Source organism: Delphinapterus leucas, chromosome 19, assembly GCF_059928025.1.
Source record: "Delphinapterus leucas isolate spDelLeu-1000000601 "Yukka" chromosome 19, BTC_Dleu_Yukka2, whole genome shotgun sequence".
NCBI classification, from domain to species: Eukaryota; Metazoa; Chordata; class Mammalia; order Artiodactyla; family Monodontidae; genus Delphinapterus; species Delphinapterus leucas.
Genome location: NC_143147.1, coordinates 25,177,852 through 25,201,876, shown reverse-complemented (window position 1 = coordinate 25,201,876; position 24,025 = coordinate 25,177,852). Strand labels below are relative to the sequence as shown.

The window sequence follows — 24,025 nt, the reverse complement described above, 5'->3', positions numbered from 1 at the left end:
TGAGACTGTATCTGACTCTCCATTCTCTTCCCACTGATCTATGTTTTTATCCCTTTGACAATCCTTTTGACAATTACATTGTCTTGATTATTGTAGCTTTATAGTAAGAAAATCAGCTACTGTGAGTCCTCCAACTTTGTTCTTTTTCAGAATTGTTTTGGCTACTCTGGTTCCTTTGCCTTTCCATATACATTTTAGAATCAGCTCGTTGATATCTACCAAAAATTCTGCTGGGATTGCATTAAATCTATAGATCGATTTGGGGGAAATTGGCAGTATTCAACAATATTGAATTTTCCAAACCATGAACACATTATTCCTCTCTGTGTATTTAGATTTTCTTTTATTCCTGTCATCAGCATGTTCACTGGATTTCTTTCATCAACATTTCATAGTTTTCAGCTTACAGGTCTTACACACATTTTGTTATATTTATATCTAAGTATTTTGGGTTTTGAAGTTGTGTATGGTTTTGGTTTTAAATTTCTGTTTCCAGTTTTTCATTGCTAGTATATAGAAATATTTTTGTCTGTTGACCTTGTGTTTTGTGACCTTGCCAAACCCACTAATTAGTTCTGAGAGCTATTTTGTAAATTCCTTGGGATTTTCTATATAGATGATCATGTAATCTGAAAATAAAGTCATTTGTTTCTTCCCTTTTAAACTGTATGCCTTTTAATTTATTTAAACCTGCCTTAAGGCACTGGCTAGGGCTTCCAGTATGAAGTTGCCCAGCAGCAGTAACAGTAGAAATCCTTACATTGCTCCTGATCTTTGGGGAAACCATTCAGTATTTCACCACTTTGTAAGATGTTAGCTGTGGCGTTTTTGTAGATGTCATTAATAGGTTGAATTCTCTTCTAATCCTGTTTGCTGAGAGATTTATATCATGAATGGGTGTTGAATTTTGTCAAATGCTTTTTCTGCGTCAATTGATATGATAGGTTTCTTTTTTTATATACCTTTATTGGAGTATAAGTGCTTTACAATATGTTAGCTTCTGCTGTATAACAAAGTGAATCAGCTATAAGTATACATATAATCCCCATATCCCCTCCCTCTTGCATCTCCCTCCCACCCTCCCTATCCCACCCCTGTAGGTTGTCACAAAGCATCAAGCTGATCTCCCTGTGCTATGGAGCAGCTTCCCACTAGCCATCTATTTTACATGTGGTAGTGCATATGTCATTGCTACTCTCTCACTTTGTCCCAGCTTCCCCTTCCCCGTGTCCTCAAGTCCATTCTCAACGTCTGCGTCTTTATTCCTGCCCTGCCACTAGGTTCATCAGTACCGTTTTTTTTAGATTCCATATATGTGCGTTAGCATAAAGTATTTGTTTTTCTCATTCTGACTTAGTTCACTCTGTGTGACAGACTCTGGGTCCATCCACCTCACTACAGATAAGTCAATTTTGTTTCTTTTTATGGCTGCGTAATATTCCATTGTATATATATATGCCACATCTTCTTTATGCATTCATCTGTCAGTGGACATTTAGGTTGCTTCCATGTCCTGACAATTGTAAATAGTGTAGCTTTGTTGTTGTTTTTTTCTGTTGCTATGGTGGATTACATTGATTGATATTTTTAATACAAAACTAGCTATGCATTTCTTAGATTAACTCCACTCGGTCATGATGCATTTTTGTTTTTATGTATTTTTGGATTTGATTTGCTGATATCTTGGCCATTCTAATTACATCCATGTTCATGAAGGATATTGGATATTGGTTTGTAGTTTTCTTGTACTGCCTTTGTCTATTTTTGGCATCAGGACAGTGCTCATAAAATGAGTTGTGAAGTTTTCCCTTCTCTTCCGTTTTCTAGAAGAGATGTGGAGAATTGGTGTTATTTCTTCTTTAAATATTTGGTAGAATTTACCAAGGCAATCATCTGAGCCTTCTGGAGTTTTCTTTTTTGAAAGGTTCTTAACTACAAATTTAATTTCTTTAATAGATATAGCAGTATTCAGGTTATCTATGTCTTCTTGGGTGAATTTTGGTAGTTTATGGCTTTCAAGGAATTGTTTGGTTTTGTCAAAGTTGTTGAACTTATGTGCATAAAGTTGTAAATATTCCTTTATTATCCTTTTAATGTCTATGTGGTCTGTAGTAATAGCCCCTCTTCCATTTCTGATATGGGTAATTAAGTCTTCTCTCTTTTATTCTTTCAGACTAGAGATTCAGCAATTGTATTTATCTTTTGACAGAACCAGCTCTTTGTTTCATCGATTTTACCCTATTGTTTTTCTGCTTTTAATTTTATTAATTTTTGTTCTTATCTTTATTATTTCCTTTCATCTGCTTGTTTCATGAAGCTCGATAAGGATTAATGTCATCAGAGTTACTGAGTAGAACCATTACAAACTGTATTTTTAAATTCATTCTTTTGAGAACCACCCTTACAGTTTCCATGCCTTGTCTCTTTGCAGTTGACTGGTCTGAGCGTCTCCAATGGGAAGGACCAACTGGTAGTGTTCCATACAAAGGACAACAAAGACCTCATCGTCTGTCTCTTCAGCAAACAGCCAACCCACGAGAGTCGAATTGGAGAGCTGGTTGGAGTCCTGGTGAACCATTTCAAGAGGTAAAGTTTGATTTTTGTTTAACTAAGTTGAAAATATATGATATCTTTCATCATAATTCTCACTGAACTTGTTTTGTGCCAACTTTAGTGTACTAAGTTATTTTCCTTCTTAAGGAAAACTTAAATCATCTGTTTCCCAGAAGGCAAAATTAGCATCCAGCCTTAGTTTCAAGATTAGGAATGATCGTCTACTTTTCCAGCCTCCAGCTGAACCAACAATGAGAGATTTCCCCAATGGTGATTTCTTCACTGCCAATCCAAATGTAATTAAATCCAAAAGACAGAAAACTTACTTTATATTCTTATTGTCACAGCTTCTCATTTACCCCACATATAATCAGTTAGAATAGCTACTATGAAAATAAACAAATTAGAAGGCAGGTTTAGGATGACATGTAGGTCCACAAAGACTAAAAGGATTCTTTTTTTTTTTTTAATAAAGTGATTTATTTTCTCACAATTCTGGAGGCTAGATTTTGAGATCAAGGTGTCTGCAGGGTTTGTTTCTTCTGAGGCCACTCTTCTTGGCTTGTAGATGGCCATCTTCTCTCTGTGTCTTCACATGGTCTTCCTTCTGTACATGACTATGTCCAAATTTCCTCTTCCTTTAAGGATACCAGTCATGTTGGATTAGGACTCACCTTAATGACCTTATTTTGACTAAAGGGATTCTGAAGAGGCAATTACCTCTGCAAAAACATGGAGTCATGAGGGAACGTGGCATTGTCTGAGAACTTCATAGTAGCCCTAGGCAATACCTGGGGTAGTTGTCTATGTCTGTGTAGTGAACAGTGAAGTGAGAGATATAAAAGGGGAGCACACCCTGATGGTGATGGGGACCAGTGAATGGATCGTTTCAAGCAGAGAAGTGACTTGTCTGGTTATTTATTAGAGTTGTTTTAGAGATGGGGTTTCTCTTCCCAAAGGAGGTCATGGAGTATTTGGAGTTGGGTGTTTCTCTGACTCCAAACTCAGATGTTCTTCCCGTTGCGGCACACTGTCTCTGCCACCCCACCACCCTGATGCCAGAAGGAGACCACTCCTCCAAACTCAGGGACTGAGAAATGAGCCCAGTGTCCAGTTCCTTTTCTTCCTAAAAGACATTTACTAAGTTGCCAACAGTAATCTACTTCCTCATGAGTATTTCTTTTCCTTTAAGTTTAGACATGGCTTTTCTGTAAACAAAGGCATACTGAGAATCTGATGTCCACACGTATAATTCTGCTGTGTTCCTTTTTACTGATAAATGTATGGAGTATAATTTTAAAAGTGAGCTGCACAGGCCATTTATTTTATGTTCTTAAAACTTGTATCCTAGATCAAGACAGATCTTTAAATATCTTATATAATTAAATGTTTTTAAATGCTATAAATAAAATAATGTTTCATGGTCATCTGGTGGGAAAAAATAAGATCCGACTAAGGAATTACCAAAAGACAATAATAAACATATAGGCCTTTGAAAAATTCCCTTCCATCTGCCAAATAATTATAAAGTAAGAGAAATACTGAAGCGTTTAGAATGGAAGGGAAAGACATGGAGAAGGCATCTCTACAATAAAGTCTATAACTCAAATAAACAGGCCTGTTTTCCTCCTAATATGTAGTTATAGCAAAGTATGGATAATCAAAGGGATTTTAATCTTTACCTTTCATTTGGATGCCTGTAGTAATAGTTTTTGCCTGGGAAACTGAAATATTTTTTCTCAGTCTGAGTCCTTGTTTCTCAAATTCTAACCACTGTTAAATGCCTCCACAAGTGGTGGAAATATGTGAATCTGGTTCGAGAATCCATCAACTGCTTTCTTTCCCTAGCATGTGTTCTGAGATACATTTCTATCTCGAATATATGTAAGAATTTTTTTAACATCTTTATTGGAATATAATTGCTTTACAGTGGTGTGTTAGTTTCTGCTGTATCACAAAATGAGTCAGCTATATGCATACATATATCCCCATATCCCCTCCCTCTTGCGTCTCCCTCCCACCCTCCCTATCCCACCCCTCTAGTGACAAAGGACCAAGCTGATCTCCCTGTGCTATGCGGCTGCTTCCCACTAGCTATCTATTTTATATTTGGTAGTGTATATATGTCCATGCCACTCTCTCACTTCGTGCCAGCTTACCCTTCCCCCTCCCCACGTCCTCAAGTCCATTCCGTACGTCTGCGTCTTCATTCCTGTGTTGCCCCTAGGTTCTTCAGAACCTTTTTTTTTATATATAGATTCCATATGTATATATATGTGTTAGCATACGGCATTTGTTTTTCTCTTTCTGACTTACCTCACTCTGTATGACAGAATCTAGGTCCATCCACCTCACTACAAATAACTCAATTTCGTTTCTTTTATGGCTGAGTAATATTCCATTGTGTATATGTGCCACATCTTCTTTATCCATTCATCTGTCGATGGACACTTAGGTTGCTTCCATGTCCTGGCTATTGTAAATAGTGCTGCAATGAACATTGTGGTACATGACTCTTTGTGAATTATGGTTTTCTCTGGGTATATGTCCAGTAGTGGGATTGCTGGGTCGTATGGTAGTTCTATTTTAGTTTTTTAAGGAACCTCCATACTGTTCTCCATAGTGGCTGTATCAATTTACATTCCCACCAACAGTGCAAGAGGGTTCCCTTTCCTCCACACCCTCTCCAGCATTTATTGTTTGTAGATTTTTTGATGATGGCCATTCTGACTGGTGTGAGATGATATCTCATTGTAGTTTTGATTTGCATTTCTCTAATGATTAGTGATGTTGAGCATCCTTTCATGTGTTTGTTGGCAATCTGTATATCTTCTTTGAAGAAATGTCTGTTTAGGTCTTCTGCCCATTTTTGGATTGGGTTGTTTGTTTTTTTTTGATATTGAGCTGCATGAGCTGCTTGTATATTTTGGAGATTCATCCTTTGTCATTTGCTTCATTTGCAAATATTTTCCTCCCATCCTGAGGGTTGTCATTTCATCTTGTTTATGGTTTCCTTTGCTGTGAAAAAGCTTTTAAGTTTCATTAGGTCCCATTTGTTTATTTTTGTTATTTCCCTTTCTCTAGGAGGTGGATCAAAAAGGATCTTGCTGTGATTTATGTCATAGAGTGTTCTGCCTGTGTTTTCCTGAGTTTTATAGTGTCTGGCCTTACATTTATGTCTTTAATCCATTTTGAGTTTCTTTTTGTGTATGGTGTTAGGGAGTGTTCTAATTTCATTCTTTTACATGTAGCTGTCCAGTTTTCCCAGCACCACTTATTGAAGAGGCTGTCTTTTCTCCATTGTATTTTCTTCCCTCCTTTATCAAAGATAAGTTGACCATATGTGCATGGGTTTATCTCTGGGCTTTCTGTCCTGTTCCTTTGATGTATATTTTTGTTTTTGTGCCAGTACCATACTGTCTTGATTACTGTAGCTTTGTAGTAGAGTCTGAAGTCAGGGAGCCTGATTCCTCCAGCTCCGTTTTTCTTTCTGAAGATTACTTTGGCTATTTGGGGTCTTTTGTGTTTCCATACAAATTGTGAAATTTTTTGTTCTAGTTCTGTGAAAAATGCCATTGGTAGTTTGATATGGATTGCAGTGAATCTGTAGATTGCTTTAGGTAGTACAGTCATTTTTACAATGTTGATTCTTCCAATCCAAGAACATGGCCTATCTCTCCATTTGTTTGTATCATCTTTAATTTCTTTCATCAGAGTCTTATAGTTTTCTGCATACAGGTCTTTTGTCTCCTTAGGTAGGTTTATTCCTAGGTATTTTATTATTTTTGTTGCAATGGTAAATGGGAGTGTTTCCTTAATTTCTCTTTCAGATTCTTCATCCTTAGTGTGTAGGAATGCAAGAGATTTCCATGCATTAATTTTGTATCCTGCTACTTTACCACATTCATTGACGAGCTCTAGTAGTTTTCTGGTAGCATCTTTAGGATTCTCTATGTATAGTATCATGTCATCTGCAAACAGTGACAGTTTTACTTCTTCTTTTCCCATTTGGATTCCTTTTATTTCTTCTTCTTCTCTGATTGCTGTGGCTAAAACTTCCAAAACTATGTTGAATAATAGTCGTGAGAGTGGGCAACCTTGTCTTCTTCCTGATTTTAGTGGAAATGGTTTCAGGTTTTCACCATTGAGAACAATGTTGACTGTGGGTGTTTCACATATGGCCTATATTATGTTGCGGTAACTTCCCTCTATGCCTACTTTCTGGAAGGTTTTTATCATAAATGGGTGCTGAATTTTGTCAAAAGTTTTTTCTGCATCTATTGAGATTATCATATGGTTTTTATCCTTCAATTTGTTAACTTGGTTTATCACATTGATTGATTTGCATGTATTGAAGAATCCTTGCATTCCTGGGATACACCCCACTTGATCATGGTGTATGATCCTTTTAATGTGCTGTTGGATTCTGTTTGCTAGTACTTTGCTGAGGATTTTTGCATCTATGTTCATCAGTGATATTGGCCTGTAGTTTTCTTTTTTTGCGGCATGTTCAGTTTTGGTATCAGGGTGATGGTGGCCTTGTAGAATGAGCTTGGGAGTGTTCCTCCCTCTGCTATATTTTGGAAGTGTTTGACAAGGATAGGTGTTAGCTCTTCTCTAAATGTTTGATAGAATTCGCCTGTGAAGCTATCTGGTCCTGGGCTTTTGTTTGTTGGAAGATTTTTAATCACAGTCTCAATTTCAGTGCTTGTGATTGGTCTGTTTATATTTTCTATTTCTTCCTGGTTCAGTCTCAGAAGGTTGTGCTTTTCTAAGAATTGGTCAGTTTCTTCCAGGTTGTCCATTTTATTGGCATATAGTTGCTTGTAGTAATCTCTCATGATCCTTTGTATTTCTGCAGTGTCAGTTGTTACTTCTCCTTTTTCATTTCTAATTCTGTTGATTTGAGTCTTCCCCCTTTTTTTCTTGATGAGTCTGGCTAATGGCTTATCAATTTTTTTTATCTTCTCAAAGCAGCAGCTTTTAGTTTTATTGATCTTTGCTATTGTTTCCTGCATTTCTTTTTCATTTATTTCTGATCTGATCTTTATGATTTCTTTCCTTCTGCTAACTATGCATTTTTTTGTTCTTCTTTCTCTAATTGCTTTAGGTGTAAGGTTAGGTTGTTTATTTGAGATGTTTCTTGTTTCTTGAGGTAGGATTGTATTGCTATAAACTTCCCTCTTAGAACTGCTTTTGCTGCACCCCATAGGTTTTGGGTCGTCGTGTTTTCATTGTCCTTTGTTTCTAGGTATTTTTTGATTTCCTCTTTGATTTCTTCAGTGATCTCTTGGTTATTTAGTAGTGTATTGTTTAGCCTGCCTGTGTTTGTATTTTTTACAGTTTTTTTCCTGTAACTGATATCTAGTCTTATAGTGTTGTGGTCAGAAAAGATACTTGATATGATTTCAATTTTCTTAAATTTACCAGGGCTTGATTTGTGACCCAAGATATGATCTATCCTGGAGAATGTTCTATGAGCACTTGAGAAGAAAGTGTATTCTGTCATTTTCAGATGGAATGTCCTATAAATATCAATTAAGTCCATCTTGTTTAATGTGTCATTTAAAGCTTGTGTTTCTTTATTTATTTTCATTTTGGTTGATTTGTCCATTAGTGAAAGTGGGTTGTTAAAGTCTCCTACTATTATTGTGTTACTGTCGATTTCCCTTTTATGGCTGTTAACATTTGCCTTACGTATTGAGGTGCTCCTATGTTGGGTGCATAAATATTTACAATTGTTGTATCTTCTTCTTGGATTGATGCCTTGATCATTATGTAGTGTCGTTCTTTGTCTTATTTTAAAGTCTATTTTGTCTGACATGAGAATTGCTACTCCAGCTTTCTTTTGATTTTCATTTGCATGGAATATCCATTTCCATCCCCTCACTTTCAGTCTGTATGTGTCCCTAGGTCTGACGTGGGTCTCTTGTAGACAGCATATGTACAGGTCCTGTTTTTTTATCCATTCAACCAGTCTGTGTCTTTTGGTTGGAGCATTTAATCCATTTACATTTAAGGTAATTATTGATATGTATGTTCCTGTTACCATTTTCTTAATTGTTTTGGATTTTTTATTGTAGGTCTTTTCCTTCTTTTGTGTTTCCTACCTAGAGAAGTTCCTTTAGCATTTGTTGTGAAGCTGGTTTTGTGGTGCTGAATTCTCTTAGCTTTTGCTTGTCTGTAAAGTTTTTAATTTCTCCATTGAATCTGAATGAGATCCTTGTTGGGTAGAGTAATCTTGGTTGTAGGTTCTCCTCTTTCATCACTTTAAGCATGTCCTGCCACTCCCTTCTGGCTTGCAGAGTTTCTGCTGAAAGATCAGCTGTTAACCTTATGGGGATTCCCTTGTATTTTATTTGTTGCTTTTCCTTTGCTGCTTTTAATATTTTTTCTTTGTATTTAATTTTTGATAGTTTGATTAATATGTGTCTTGGCGTGTTTCTCCTTGCATTTATCCTGTATGGGACTCTCTGTGCTTCCTGGACTTGATTGACTATTTCCTTTCCCATATTAGGGAAGTTTTCAATTATAATCTCTTCAAATATTTTCTCAGTCCCTTTCTTTTTCTCTTCTTCTTCTGGGATCCCTATAATTCGAATGTTGGTGTGTTTAATGTTGTCCCAGAGGTCTCTGAGACGGTCCTCAATTCTTTTCATTCTTTTTTCTTTATTCTGTTCCATGGCAGTGATTTCCACCGTTCTGTCTTGCGGATCACTTATCCGTTCTTCTACCCCAGTTATTCTGCTATTGATTCCTTCTAGAGAATTTTTAATTTCATTTATTGTATAGTTCATCATTGTTTGTTTGCTCTTTAGTTCTTCTAGGTCCCTGTTAAACGTTTCTTGTATTTTCTCCATTCTATTTCCAAGATTTTGGATCATCTTTACTGTCATTACTCTGAATTCTTTTTCAGGTAGACTGCCTACTTCCTCTTCATTTGTTTGGTCTGGTGGGTTTTTACCTTGCTCCTTCATGTGCTACATATTTCTCTGTCTTCTCATTTTGCTTAACTTACTGTGTTTGGGGTCTCCTTTTCACAGGCTGCAGGTTTGTAGTTCCTGTTGTTTTTGGTGTCTGCCCCCAGTGGGTAAGGGTGGTTCAGTGGCTTGTGTAGGCTTCCTGGTTGAGGGGACTGGTGCCTGTGTTCTGATGGTTGAGGCTTGATCTTTTCTTTCTGGTGGGCAGGACCATGTCTGGTGGTGTGTTTTGGGGTGTCTGTGACCTTATTATGATTTTAGGCAGCCTCTCTGCTAATGGGTGGTGTTGTGTTCCTGTCTTACTAGTTGTTTGGTATGGGGTGTCCAGCACTGGACCTTGCTGGTCGTTGAGTGGAGCTGGGTCTTAGTGTTGAGACGGAGATCTGTGGGAGAGCTCTCGCCGATTGATATCACATGGGGCCTGGAGGTCTCTGGTGGTCCAGTGTCCTGAATTCGTTTCTCCCACCTCAGAGGCTCAGGTCTGACACCCAGCCGGAGCACCAAGACCCTGTCAGCCACACAGTAGTTCTGTGATCATGGACCAGGCAGTTAACTTCTCTGTGCCTCAGATTTCCTTTAGTGCAGCACCTCCTTGCCCCAGAGGCCCAGTCAGGTGTGAGGGAAGGGCTGTTGCTCACAGGCTCTGCAGGGAGGAAGCCCACGAGGCTGGCGCAGGACGCTTTGAATATACGTAAGAATTTTAAATGTCTTTACAATTTATAAATGGAAGGAAGAGAAGACTGTCAAGATACTGGATTTTTTTTTTAGTTCCTTTTTTTTTGGCACTTCTTTGTGTGTTTATTTATTGGCATATAGTTGAATATAGGGCTGTGCCCTAAGAATACAAGGATGGTTCTCCATTAGAAAGGTCTGTCTATTCACATAATAGTTCATAATAGAACACAAAAGTACTATTTGATTAAATTGAATATTTATTATTCTTCATAAATCTTCAGTAAAATAGGAATAGGAACAAAAAAGAAGCAAACCTGCAGCTGCTAACCATAATCATTAGAGCAGAAATGGTAACAGGGATACACCCAGAGCAGCTTTGGGCTAAGGAACTTCTACGTCATGCTGACCCCAGTGTATAGAAGGTGAAGAGGAGGGGCAGAGTCAGCCCAGGGAAGAAGTGGCCTCAGGCAGAGGCTGCTGCAGTTTGGAGAGAGGATGACGTGAGGTCAACAGCCTGAACTGAAACTGTAGGACAACCCTAGCATGGTAACCTCACCTCTTCTAGGGCTGCATTTCAGGAAATAACTGCCCCCACTCAAAGCAAATAATGAGCCAGAAAGAAAACAGTAAGAGAACTGTGCACAGGCAAGGCGAAAATAAGGAGCAAAGAAAACAAGGAAAGCCATATGAAGAGAAAAGGAAAATACGGGAGTAAACTTTACATTAAAAAAGGCGGGGCGGGACTAGCCTTACCCTTATGCCTAAAACAACAACAACAGCGCAAAGACAGGATCTGTGAAACAGCCATTTTCAAGACCGTAGATGTCAGGCAGTGAAGGACAGTGATTCCTGAGAGGTGAAAAGCAAACAGGGTGAGCCCTACAGTTACCCCAGCACACTGCCTTGGGTGAGCTCCAGGCCATGGTGCATGCAGGGGGAACCCAGGGGAAGCACAAGGACTCCCTGGGTTCAGGAGATGGAGGCATGTGTCTGGGGAGACCAAGTAAGCTAAAGTTTGCAGGACAAGGTACCAGAGAGGAGCAGAGAGAGAGAAGGCTAGAGATCTGTGTAGGATCCCCCTCAAGTCCCACCTAATAAATCTTAAGAGCAAGACCCAAAAGGATCAAACTGCTACCAAGTAATTTAACTGTGTCCTAGAACAAAGCTCATGAATATGTATAGCAATGCAAAAATATCCACCCCCAACAAGGTAGAATTCACAATGTCTGACATCCAATCAAAGATTACCAGGCATACAAATAGGCAGGAAAATGCAATCCAGTATGAGGGGAAATCCAGTATGAGGGTTTCATCATCCAATTGAAACCAACCCGAACTGGCAAAGGTGTTAGGATTAGCAGACCCAGACATGAAAACAGTTATTATAATTAAATTTCAGGTGTTCAAAAGTTAAGTAGAGACATGGAAACTATAATAAAAAGACTCACCAAACTTCTAGATGAAAAATGCACTGATGTTTGAAATATTTCATGATTACAAACAAAAACAAAAATGTTAAAGCTTATGGCTTTCTCCTCTACCTAATGAATTTCTCATGACCATCTTCTCTCACGAGCTGAAGCCAGCCCTTTCCTGGCACTTCCTTCTATACTAATCTGAAACTGAATCCAACTAAATATAAATTTGCCTTTCTCTCAGCTCCTTCAGTCTTTACTTAACCTGGACCCATTATTTCTGCCCCTGCAAGAACTCACGCACACATTTCACATTTTCTAAAACATTTGAAGACAGTCTTTTAATAAAGTATATTCAAAGGGGTGACATTTACAATATTTAACAACCAGCATGGCTCAAGCACAGGCCATTCAGAACAGACGCCCTCCAGAAACGCCTGATCTGGCCATACCAGCAAGTCCTGGCTATATTCCACAGACCGGAAGTTATACCAAAGCAGAAAGGTAGGGGTCCCAGAGTCAAAAATATTTAGGATTCCCTGATGAAGTTAAACAGGTTTCTTTACTGCAGTACTTCTCAGAGCTTTTAATATGCTTTGTTCATTTTAAATACAGCCAATTAAAAAATTGTAAGGACATATATATGTGTGCATGTATATATCACACACACACACAATTATGTATATTATAGACTATATCCAGAAAGACATTCAGGAAATGAGTAACTGTGTTTGTCTCTGGAGAGGGGAGATGGGGTACTGGGAGAAAGAGGCATAGGAGGTATAGGAGGGAGATTCATTTTTCATTGTAAACCTTTTGCAACAAAAATACGTGTTATTTATCTAAAATTTTTTTCATTTAAATAATAAACGGCAGCTAGTTTTCAGGTATATTATAGATGGCTCTAAATTCATGGTTATTTTCCTTTTCTGTTTAGAAAAGTAGAAAAGAACAAAAGAGCTTTCTAAGTGAATGATTTATCTCATGGCATTGAATAAGTTGAAATAAACCCAAATAAAACCTTTTGGAATACTACTGTTCTCTGGGGTCCCATTGTGTCGGTCACATGAAGCTCAGGTGAGGTTTCTTTGTGGTGGTTATGCCAGTGGTTTCCCAGGCCAGTTTGCTTTGCAGAGGTTATGAAAATGGCTGACTTGACTTTCGGTTTGTATCTCATGCTCAGCAGTGACTACCTACCGGTAGTGAGCTTTTCTGCCCACTAGTAAACAGATGGCCTCACACCGGCCACCCTACAGAGTTACCTGAATTACCAGAAACTCTGTAATATTAAGCTGTCAAAGGACCCATCTGCCCTAAGCAGCTGTGCAGGCATTCCTATCTGGATGCTGGAAACCTCAGTATAACCCCAGTCTTAGGCACAAAAACTTCTTATTTTTCCTGTTCTGTTTCTGTGGATGAAAGCCAGAAGTCAGTGCCATCTGCTTCTTGTTTTTCATAAGCAGCATCTTTAACATCTGCTTAATTAAAGGAGCACCGCTACTGAGTTTAACTGAATGCCTGACCTGCTTCTCTGTTGTAGTTTGCTTATGTTCTTTTTTTTTTTTTTTTTTTGGCGGTACGCGGGCCTCTCACTGTTGTGGCCTCTCCCATTGTGGAGCACAGGCTCCGGACGCGCAGGCTCGGTGGCCACGGTTCACGGGCCCAGCCGCTCCGCGGCATGTGGGATCTTCCCGGACCGGGGCACGAACCCGCGTCCCCTGCATCGGCAGGCGGACTCTCAACCACTGCGCCACCAGGGAAGCCCTGCTTATGTTCTTTTTAACTCACACTAAAACTATGGGTAGAACCAGACGAAGAAGCAGGCCGTTGGTTATGGCCACAGGGGCCAGGGGAGAGGAGGCTCCTGAGCAGGGGTGAAGGTGGAGGAGTGAGGCCGCCTCACAAAGGCCTCTGATCCTGGCCTCTCCGTCCAGTGCTTCCGATGCGCACGCCTTCCTGCTCCTCTGCCCCTGAACCCGGATACCCGTTTTCCTGGCTCGTAATCTGTATTCCCAAACTGCTCTCCTTGAATGCCTGGCTACTAATCATAGTAGTTTATATTACAACTAAAAATATTTACGTGAAATAGAGATAGCTGAAAATAATGTAGATAGACAACTCCAGTTGTCCCTCAGAATCCAAGGGAGGATTGGTTCAAGGACCCACCGGCAGGAGATCCGCAGATGCTCAAGTCCCCTAGTCGGCCCTCTGTATCCACAGTTCCTTATCCGTGGATTCAGCCAACTGGGGAATCGTGTGGTCCTGTAGTATTTATTGAAAAAAATCCACGTATAAGTAGATCCAGGCAGTTCAAACCTATGTTGTTCAAGGGTCAACTGTATAGCAGATTGGTTAATTAAATTATGGCATCTTCTGAATGGAGTATTGGGGCCATTTAAAATGATAATTATTGAAGTCATCTGATTCCTGGTGACAGAAAAGTGAGTGACCACAAGTCACCCTCCTCTGCTTTCCAGTAGAGATATACATGAAAACATAGAAAGAGATGCCAACGTTCCTTAGTACAGGAAACTAGAAATGTTGCTCAACCAGAGGTCCCCTGAGAGGTACATCCTTCACCTCTGCTCACATGTCACCTCATCAGGCCTCCCTAACTGTCCTGTAGAGAATAGCAGTTCACTCACCAGAACTCCCCGACTCCTACTCTGCTTAGTTTTCCCCCGTGGCTTTCATCTCCATCTGACACTGTATCTTTAGTTTTTGCTTACTGCATATATTCCAACTAGAATATAAGCCCCATGTAAGCAGAGACTTTACTTCTATTTATTTCTATTTCACTGCAGTTTCCCTAGTGTTCAGAACATCCCTGGCACTCAGAAGACTCCCAGTAGATAATTGTTGAAAACGGAGGCTGGCTGATGGGGCTGTCTGGCCGTAGGATACTCCTAGCCCTTTCCTACCAATATGTGCGTCTTGCCCACCAGAGGGTGGTAACTTAGTCCCCCTTCTGTATGAAGGAAAGGAAGAACTCTTTTACAGTTTCCTTCCCTTTATGAATACTTCTCGTCTTATACCGATTGCAGGATTACCACTCTAAGCAATGTAATACATCTGGGGACAGAAGTGAATAGGTATTTCAAGATATTAAATTAGCAACTAAAAGAACTATGGGCTGGAAGAGCCATGGGTATGTTGTATGCTGGGGGTGGCAGCTTTTCCTTTACTGTTTTTTTTTAAACAACGTAAGAACTAGAAATAATTTCAAACTTTCCTTCTCAGTAGGCTGACAAGGCAGCAAGATGTAGGGATTCCCGCTCAGATCAGCATCTTCATAGTAAGTAAAAGACTTCAAAACCACATCTAGAGGCTGTGCCCGTAAGGCAGCTCTCCAGCTTAAAAGCGGAGAAATGGATTCCAACTATAAACAGGTGGACTTTAAGGATGACTCCAGAAGAATCTGTATGCCCCTTTCGTGCGAGAATACCAGAACTGTCTCCTTAGTTATGAGACCTATAAAGAAAGCCAGTAGCAGTGAGAAAGGTGTAGACTATAGCCTTAAAAGAAAAAACAAAGCATATTTCTGAAAAGGAATATAACAGAAAATTCACATTTTAGAAACTAACTGTATTCTGAATAAAATTCAAGAAAGCATGGATTCTACGTAAACAGACCAAAGATTACGTGACAGACTGAGATGAAGAGGGTCCTGGCTAAAAAATAAAAATGTCCAATTATTTGAATGAAATAAGAAACGATATTAAAGAATTTAAATTAACATGAAAATGTAGAAATGACACAATTGGTATTGCAGAAAATAGAATCAATATGAAAGAAAAGTTTAAGACGGTGTCTTGGCATACAGAGGAAGGGGGTAATAACAAAGAAGCTGACAGATATAGAAGACAGAGAACAAAAAATTTACATTCAAATAATAGGTGTACTTGAAAAAGAGAAATACACTGAGCAAAAGTAAGACTTGTCTTATTGATTCTAAGGAATACATTTTTTTAAATTTTAGCATCTCTGAAATTGGAATGTGACTTACAATTGGTAGATTCTTAAAGTGATAATGGGCAACATCTTAGTGATACACAAATAAGGGTACATCTTACAGAGAAAGCATCTTATATTCAATAAACTGTGTTAGGTTAAAACATAGTAGAAGAAAATCTTTCTGTGTCAGAGTAATCAAGATTGTCACCACGTGGATAAGATGCCTACCCCAGTAGAAGTCACTTTGGCCAGAGAAGTGGGTCTTCTCAGAATATGGAAGTCTCCAGTAAGACCAGGGGAAGAACATTTTTTGGAACATGGCAGAACAGCTGGGTGGGAGTGTTTGGAGGTGAAGTATTTGAGGCCAACATTTCACAAAAGAAGCAGAAAGTGGTGCTGTGCCGAAGAAACAAATAGTGTAACATCATTATTGTGAAAACACAGAAACCGTATAAAAATCCATCAAAATAAATATGGTTAAATATGTTATGGTATTTCCATACAAAGAAATAGCATTTGCCATGAAAAAACAATGATAGTCTTTCTTTTTTTTTTAATTATTTATTTTTGGCTGCGTTGGGTCTTTGTTTCTGCATGCAGGCTTTTCTCTGGTTGCGGCGAGCGGGGGCTACTCTTCGTTGCGGTGCTTGGGCTTTTCACTGCGGTGGTTTCTCGTTGCGGAGCACGGGCTCTAGGTGTGCGGGCTTCGGTAGTTGTGGCACATGGGCTCAGTAGTTGTGGCTTGTGGGCTCTAGAGCGCAGGCTCAGTAGTTATGGCGCACAGGCTTAGTTGCTCCGCGGCGTGTGGGATCTTCCTGGACCAGCGCTCGAACCCATCTCCCCTGCTTTGGCAGGTAGATTCTTAACCACTGTGCCACCAGGGAAGTCCAGTGATAGTCTTTCTTTATCAGGGTTCCTTAAAGTGTGGGCGGCATCTGCACTGGGATCACCTGGAGGTGCTTGTTCAAAAGGCAAATTGCTGGGCCCCATCCCAGGCCTTCTAAACCCAAATCTCCAGGAATCTACACCCTTAGTGAGCTACCCAAGTGATTCCCATTGGTTTCATGAACTGACACAGAAAATGGCCAGGATAAGCACGTGATATTTTCATACGGCCTTTTTGCTGAAGCCGTGTGACAGAGGTAGCATTTTTTTTTTTTAACGCAAACCACTAAAGCTTCGTGTTTTTAAAATGATTATTACCAAATAAGGTGCAAAATAAGCATCTCCTCCTACCCCAGTGAAGAGAGGCAGAGTGCGGAATGGTCTGAGGTTCAGAGGGGTAGAGGTGAGAGGGGTAGAGATGAGAAATGAGATGAGAATTGGCAGGAGCCAGGATTCTGTTTACCACCTCTGCTTGTCCCAGGAAGAGCCACTTCTCATTCTAAGCAATGGTCTTTAATTACCCTATGAAGTTCGCAGTTAGGACCTGCCTGCCCATTTCCAGGTAGGATACCCCACCTGCAAATAACAGGCTTCCATGCAATGAACTTAGTCCATTTCTATAGAGTCATACCCATCTGCTATACACAAAAGAACCCCAGAGAGAAGTCTAAAAAGCTTTTCAGTGCGACTAAGGCAGGACCAGAATCAAACAGCATTGAGGTGTAACAGCTGTTTAGGACTGTGAGCCATCTACCGACTTTCCATTTCTCTCGCTCTGCACCGTGCCCGTCTGCCTTGGTAAGCAGCTGCCCTTGGACAAAGCCCCCTCGGAGGACATGCAGGGGTGCGCGGTCATCCTCAGCTTTACCTGCTCTTATGACAGAGATTTACTGGAGATTTTTGTGCGGATCAAAGATACTTATTTGCTTTATGAAATATCCATCTTTGCCTTTCATGTTGAAAGAGAAAATCCAAAAGTACTGGAAAACTGATCATCTTTTCAGCATGTCTGCAGGAAGATGTGGTACAGTTAGAGTAATCGTATTACTTTTCTTAAAGGCCCACAGCACTAACATTACAATATATGTTAAAATGGAGATCTTTCTATGAGGTGTTCATGAATTTACCAAATGATTATATACCCTGGTTTGTGCTATCTGTTGGAATTTTTTTCCTAAATGGTCAGATAGAACTTTTTAACTTAATGAGTTTTTGAAAGCTTTCTTCATGTGTTTATTTCAAGTCTTATCAGCTGTATAGGAAGCGTAATGTACTTAAAGTATTTTATCTGAAACCAACACTGCTATATTTTCATACTGTCATTCAGCCTTCATTCTCTGGAACACCCACTGCAGGTCTGGCTATGGGTGAGGGGGGCGAGGGGGTAGGAGGGATGCAAAGATGGACCATTTGGTCCTTTTCCTCAAACAGCACTTAATCTCATGGGGAAGACTGTATGCATGCTCCATTGTCTGATACATGCTGCGATGGGGCTGGGCCATGGACGCACAGGGGATGAACTGGTTCCCTTTGCCTGTGAGAGTCAGGAAAACCCTGATAGAACAGGTGATAATCCAACTGGGTCTTCAGGGCTGGCTGGAGTTTTATCAGTTGGGAATGGAGCAAGGTTTTCCCCCAGAGAATGGAGCAGAATATGCAAAAGCTTGGTGGATGGGGCTTCCTTGGTGGCGCAGTGGTTAAGAATCCACCTGCCAATGCAGGGGACACAGGTCCAAGCCCTGGGCCGGGAAGATGCCACATGCCGTGCAGCAACTAAGCCTGTGCACCACAGCTACTGAGCCCATGTGCCACAACTACTGAAGCCTGCACACCTGGAGCCCGTGCTCCGCAACAAGAGAAGCCACCACAATGAGAAGCCCGCACACCACAACGAAGAGCAGCCACATAAGCTGCGATAAAGTGAGAGAGTGGCATGGACATATATACACTACCAAACGTAAAATAGATAGCTAGTGGGAAGCAGCCGCATAGCACAGGGAGATCAGCTTGGTGCTTTGTGTCCACCTAGAGGGGTGGGATAGGGAGGGTGGGAGGGAGGGAGACGCAAGAGGAAAGAGATACGGGAACATATGTATATGTATAACTGATTTACTTTGTTATAAAGCAGAAACTAACACACCATTGTAAAGCAATTATACTCCAATAAAGATGTTTAAAAAAAAAAAGAAAAATTGCATCAAAAGAAAGAGAAAATAAAAGCCTAATTCATTCTGATAAAAAAAAAGAAGTCGAATATAATATCTCATTTTTGAAATTACCCATGAAAACTGGCAACCACTCTGTTGAATAAAATGTTTAGCAGATTTAAATAAATAAAAAACTCTCAGACCTAAAAAGAAAAAGTAGCCACCGCTCGCCGCAACTAGAGAAAGCCCACGCACAGCAGCAAAGACACAGTGCAGCCAAAAATTAAAAAAAATAAAAAGGTTGGCGGAAAAAAGTAGTTGAAATAGGAGTTTATAAGACCCCATGCCAGTAACTTTGAACTTTATCATATAGGTTATGGGGAGAAAATAAGTATTAAAATATACAACTGCCCAATGACACAAAGCCTAATGACACAGATATCTTCCATGTTAGAGATGCTCAGGAGGGCAAAACAATTGTCCACTTAAGGGAAATGGAAATTTGAAGACACTAGTTGATATATCATACGTCCGTGGCCCCCATATGCCAAAAGGAATGAATTAAATGGAGAAAGAGCTAGCAAGGTAGAGGTTAGAAAGACGAGTGCAACTCTTAGTAAAAACATCAGAAATCGAAAGTCCTCAAAGGAGTAAGAACTATAACAAAATTCCTTAGCTTTTGTAACTTCCTCCCTGTTATTCTGGTGACCTAAAATATATAGTTACTAGCAAAAAAATTCCCTAAGATGAGAAGGAACTAGATTTTTCCTTCATGGACAGAGAGGAAGTAAGAGGTTAAAGAAGGGTCACTGCATGGGTACAGCCATTTTTAAGGGAGAGAAGATTCTCCAGGGGTAGATGATGGTGACGCTGCAGAGAGGGTGGAGGCACTTGGGTGTGGGGACATTTGTCATTGAGTCTCTGCAGCAGCCCCTTCTTCTGAAACCTCCCTCTTCCCTGTCATTCAGCTCCGTGGTTCCCACCAGAGGCATCACATCCTTACATCCCCTGACTCCCTGGAAGAGCTGAGTAGCGCAGGGATGGCACCTGGCCCACACTGCACCACTTTTCCCTTCCTCAAGGTTGGTGGGCCTCAGACCAGAGAAGACTTACGGGTCATTGCCTCTCCAGAAATTGGGAGCTGTGGTGACTGCATTTCCAAACGTGGAGAAAGCTGCTCTCAGAGAGAATGGCATAGATGACCCACAGAGAAGCAGAGATGGCAGTGAAGGAGAATGTGGTGCAGTCGGGCCCTGTGTCAGCTGAATTGTGTGGCCGGCCTCCGTGTGGCCTCACACTGTAGGACCTTGTTTGACACTAAGATCTTGCATCATCTGATGCAGGCTGATTTATCAAAAATCAGTTCACCAGGGCACATGTGGTTGACGGGACTGTGCTGTATGCGTACTTGGAAATTGTCAGGCAGGTGAAGTTTTTATTATGTGGCTTTTCTTTCCCGTTTTTTAAAACTGGATTTTAAAAATCAATTTGCCAAAAGTCAGTTTGCCAAGTGGCCAATTCACTCAATTTGCAAAAATGTGCAGAGTTACCAAAAACTGGTTTCGAGGAGTATCCTTGAATTTGTTCCTTGTAACAGCATTTTAACGCATGTTCAGGTTAAAGAAAACGAAGCCTTTTGGATTAGCTTAGTCTTTTTGTGAATTTTAGCTGAAAAATGGACTTCACTCTATTTGCACATGTATCGTTTGGAGTTTATTTAGAATGGTTAGGAAAGGATATCCTTTTGTTAGATACCTGCAAAGAACCAGCAAGCACGTGTGTCTTTTATACAAGCGTTGTGCTCTTAGGGCCTCAAAACTCCATAGAACCATTCCCAAATAGCAGTGCCACATATTATGGTTTGACTCTCACAGAGAGGCAGCCTGCATTTCAGGTCATCCAGACTCAAGCTTTTCCTAGAAACTGGCACCACCCACTTTCCACACCAGATCTTAAAATACAAAGCAACTGTCAGAATCCACAGATGTTAACATTTCCTTATGGGAAATTTAGTTTATACTAAATCTTCAGATTCTCCTTCAGTTATTTTCCATTTGATATTTAGTATTCTTCCATCAAATTTGCACAAATGACTAATTCATCTCATTTACCAATTTACCAAAAATTTGTTCCTTTTGACTCTTTATAAAGTTTACAATTCAGTTAGATGAGATGGCAGCTAATAGCTTTTGAGAATTTCCAGGAAGTGTAATTGATCAGTTTTCATAATGACAGTCTAAGGAGTCCCTTTGTCTCTGGCCCTGCTATTGTAGCTGGAAGTAGCTGGAAGAGAGGAGAGTGTGTGCCCCATGCACCTGGGTGCCAGTCCTGGTGGGAAGGGGGGACAAAAGGGACAGGCTGATAGGTGAGGAAGAGCTGGATGGCCCAAGAACCGTAAGTGTCCAGCAAATCCATCCAGCAAAAACTGGATAAACAAAAAAAACAGTTTTGTTAAATATGCAAATTTGACAAATTTGTCATTCAGCATATTGATCTTTGGTGAATTCACATTTGGCAAATTACTTTTCCTCAATGAATTGTCCTAGTTCATAACAGGTTCCCCTCACTTAAGCTAGTAGGAACTGGGTTTGGATCCCTGTATCCAGGAGTCCTAACTGAATGCACTGAAGTCCTGCAAAAATCAACAGCTTTGATACACTTGTACCTACTAATAATTAATATAGCAGATGTTGTTGGATCTTGGTAAAACATATAGTTGGTACTTTATTGCCAACATTTAGTATTCCTCCTAAGATACCTGTTGAACCTGCCTCTAAACTCTTTTTTTTTTTTTGGCTGAATTGGATCTTCGTTGCTGTGCGCACGCTTTCTCTAGTTGTGGCGAGCGGGGGCTACTCTTGGTTGCGGTGCGCGGGCTTCTCATTGTGGTGGCTTCTCTTGTTGCGGAGCACGGACTCTAGGCACGCAGGCTCAGTAGATGTGGCACACGGGCTCAGTAGTTGTGGCTCGCGGGCTCTCGAGCGCACACTCAGTAGCTGTGGCGCACGGGCTTAGTTGCTCTGCGGCATGTGGGATCTTCCCAGACCAGGGCTGGAACCCACGTCCCCTGCGTTGGCAGGCGGATTCTTAACCACTGAACCACCAGGAAAGTCCTCTAAACTCTTTTTGGAGTCTCTTTAGCAGATTCAACTGTCCCTTAGCAGATTCAACTGTCCCTGTTTTGTAAATATTGGGGTGTTAAACTCGTCTGTAGGTATTAGAGATGTCCCTTTATAAACTGATATTGTGAAGTAGTATTTTATCCAATTTAACTTTGCTGATTTTGTAACTGAGCTTTTTAAAAAATGCTTGAGAATCTGCCAGTTGTTGGTTGTAGTTTTTTCCTCATCTCTGGGCATCAAAATTGAAGACATCAGTTATCTGGAATTTTTAATTGCTATGTTAGTGTCTACGTTGCCAGACAGACATCATTCCGTTTTCTTCCTCCGCCATCCAGAGACATATCCTCGTCTCTATGTTTTATTTTTTTGATTGACGTAAAGTTGATTTACAACGTTGTGTTAGTTTCTGCTGTACAGCAAAGTGACTCAGTTATACATACATGTATACATTCTATTTCATATTCTTTTCCATCATGGTTTATCACAGGATATTGAATATAGTTCCCTGTGCTCTACAGTAGGACCTTGTTGTCCTTGTCTCTATGTTTTCAATTCTTCCCAGCATTATTTTAATTTTTTCCTCAGGGGTGAAATTAAAAAAATCTAATACACGATTGAAATGAAAATAATAGATTGTCAGGTCTGTTGGAAGAAAATGGATCTTGTAATGACAAACGAGGCAAGTCTAAGGATAGTCGAACTCGAGACTTTAGCAAGCAGGCCTCAAAAAAATACAGAAAAAGTGAGTGTTAATCCATGACTAAACCCTCTAAAATAAAATATGCTCAAGAAAAGAAACATTCCCCTTACTCATGAAATCTCTACACTTTTATATAACAAACAGGGGAGGAAATTAAAGAAACCAGCGTGGCTGAACCTAAATCAGCCTGAGCTCAGATTTAAGAAAACCAGGGGGAAAGAGAGAAGGAAGGTGGTAACCACAAGCAGTGATAAAAATGTCAGTTGCCTGTAAAAATACCGTCAAGAAGACCTAAGTCAGAGATGAGCTGAGACTTGGGGAAAATAATAATAAAAATGAGGGAAGAACACTGCTTTGTTGAACAAGGATGGGAAAGTAGTATCATGTGAATAGGTGTTTGCATTTTACCCACCAAGAAGTGTTTCTGAAACTAAAAGCAAGCATTAGGGAAAGTAAAGCCCAACTAGGAAAAAGAAGACAGCTGGATGTTGTATTAGTTCCAACCTCCAAGCCAGGCGACTCCCATCCCGAGATTCTGGAAAGATTCAATAGGAACCCCCGTCCACTGGCAGGAATCTTTGAGCAGCCAGAGAGAATTGAAAAGGTGCCCCCAAAACTGAAGACAAGCTTTCCTAGTTTTGCAAATGTGAACAGAGATCCAAAACTTATAATTCTTGTTGAACCTGACATAACCTTTCAGCAAAAGTCTAAAACCAACAGTTATATTTTATAAGTACTTAGTGAAAAAAGTAACAAAAGTGAGAAGAAATTGAGTTAGAACTCACCTCTCGATGATTTCCCTCAAACACTGACTTAGGTAAAGACATATTTACCAAGTTTGCAAATAGCACAAACCCAGGAAGGATAACTTGTGTTTTGGATGAGAGAATCAGGTTTCAAAATATCATCAGGCTAGAATAATGAGAAGAAACCACAAAAATGACATAAATGTAAAGTTCTGCCTTTGGGTTCAAAATGTCATTTGCACACATGTGCCCTAGGAAAGCCTCTCGGGGGGCCGTGAGACCCCCCCAAGACTCTAGTATCTGTGATTCAGTCATGTGCTGCAGTGGCGTGCAGGTGAGAAGCTTACTGCTGGAGAGGAAAGCAAGAGGTCATTCTTTCATATTTAATTGGAACCATTTTCTTGAACTTTCAGAGGGCAAGGAGCATAGAATTTTCTAGAGCTTAGAACACTGAAATAGTGCCAGAAAACAAATTCTTACGTTTTGCTCAGTTGTTTCAACATGGCATACGTTCCTGGCCAGACCCTTTGCAGAGCCCAGGCTTCTCTCTGTAGAAGGGGAAGGCTTGTTTTGTTGAACTCAAAGCCCGTTGTCCGGGCTTCCCTGGTGGCGCAGTGGTTGAGAGTCCATCTGCCGATGCAGGGGACACGGGTTCGTGCCCCGGTCCGGGAAGATCCCACATGCCGCGGAGCGGCTGGGCCCGTGAGCCATGGCCGCTGAGCTTGCGCGTCCGGAGCCTGTTCTCCGCAACGAGAGAGGCCACAGCAGTGAGAGGCCCGCGTACCGAAAAAAAAAAAAAAAAAAAGCCCATCGTCCAGCCTTTCTGAAAAAGGTAATAGCAGTTACTT

At 40.4% G+C, this 24,025-nt stretch overlaps 1 protein-coding gene across 6 annotated transcripts in view; it reads left to right on the top strand.

The window, feature by feature from the left end:
- MYO1D (myosin ID) overlaps positions 1-24,025 on the top strand; it is a 344,153-nt gene that overhangs the window by 237,625 nt on the left and 82,503 nt on the right. For 5 of the 6 annotated variants that reach the window (XM_089900792.1, XM_089900794.1, XM_089900787.1 and 2 more), the window contains one exon: positions 2,432-2,586. In XM_089900792.1, the coding sequence (XP_089756918.1) occupies positions 2,432-2,586 (155 nt within the window). Of the gene's footprint in view, positions 1-2,431; positions 2,587-2,700 lie in introns of all 6 variants that reach the window. The other variant, XM_089900788.1, reaches the window with a different exon arrangement.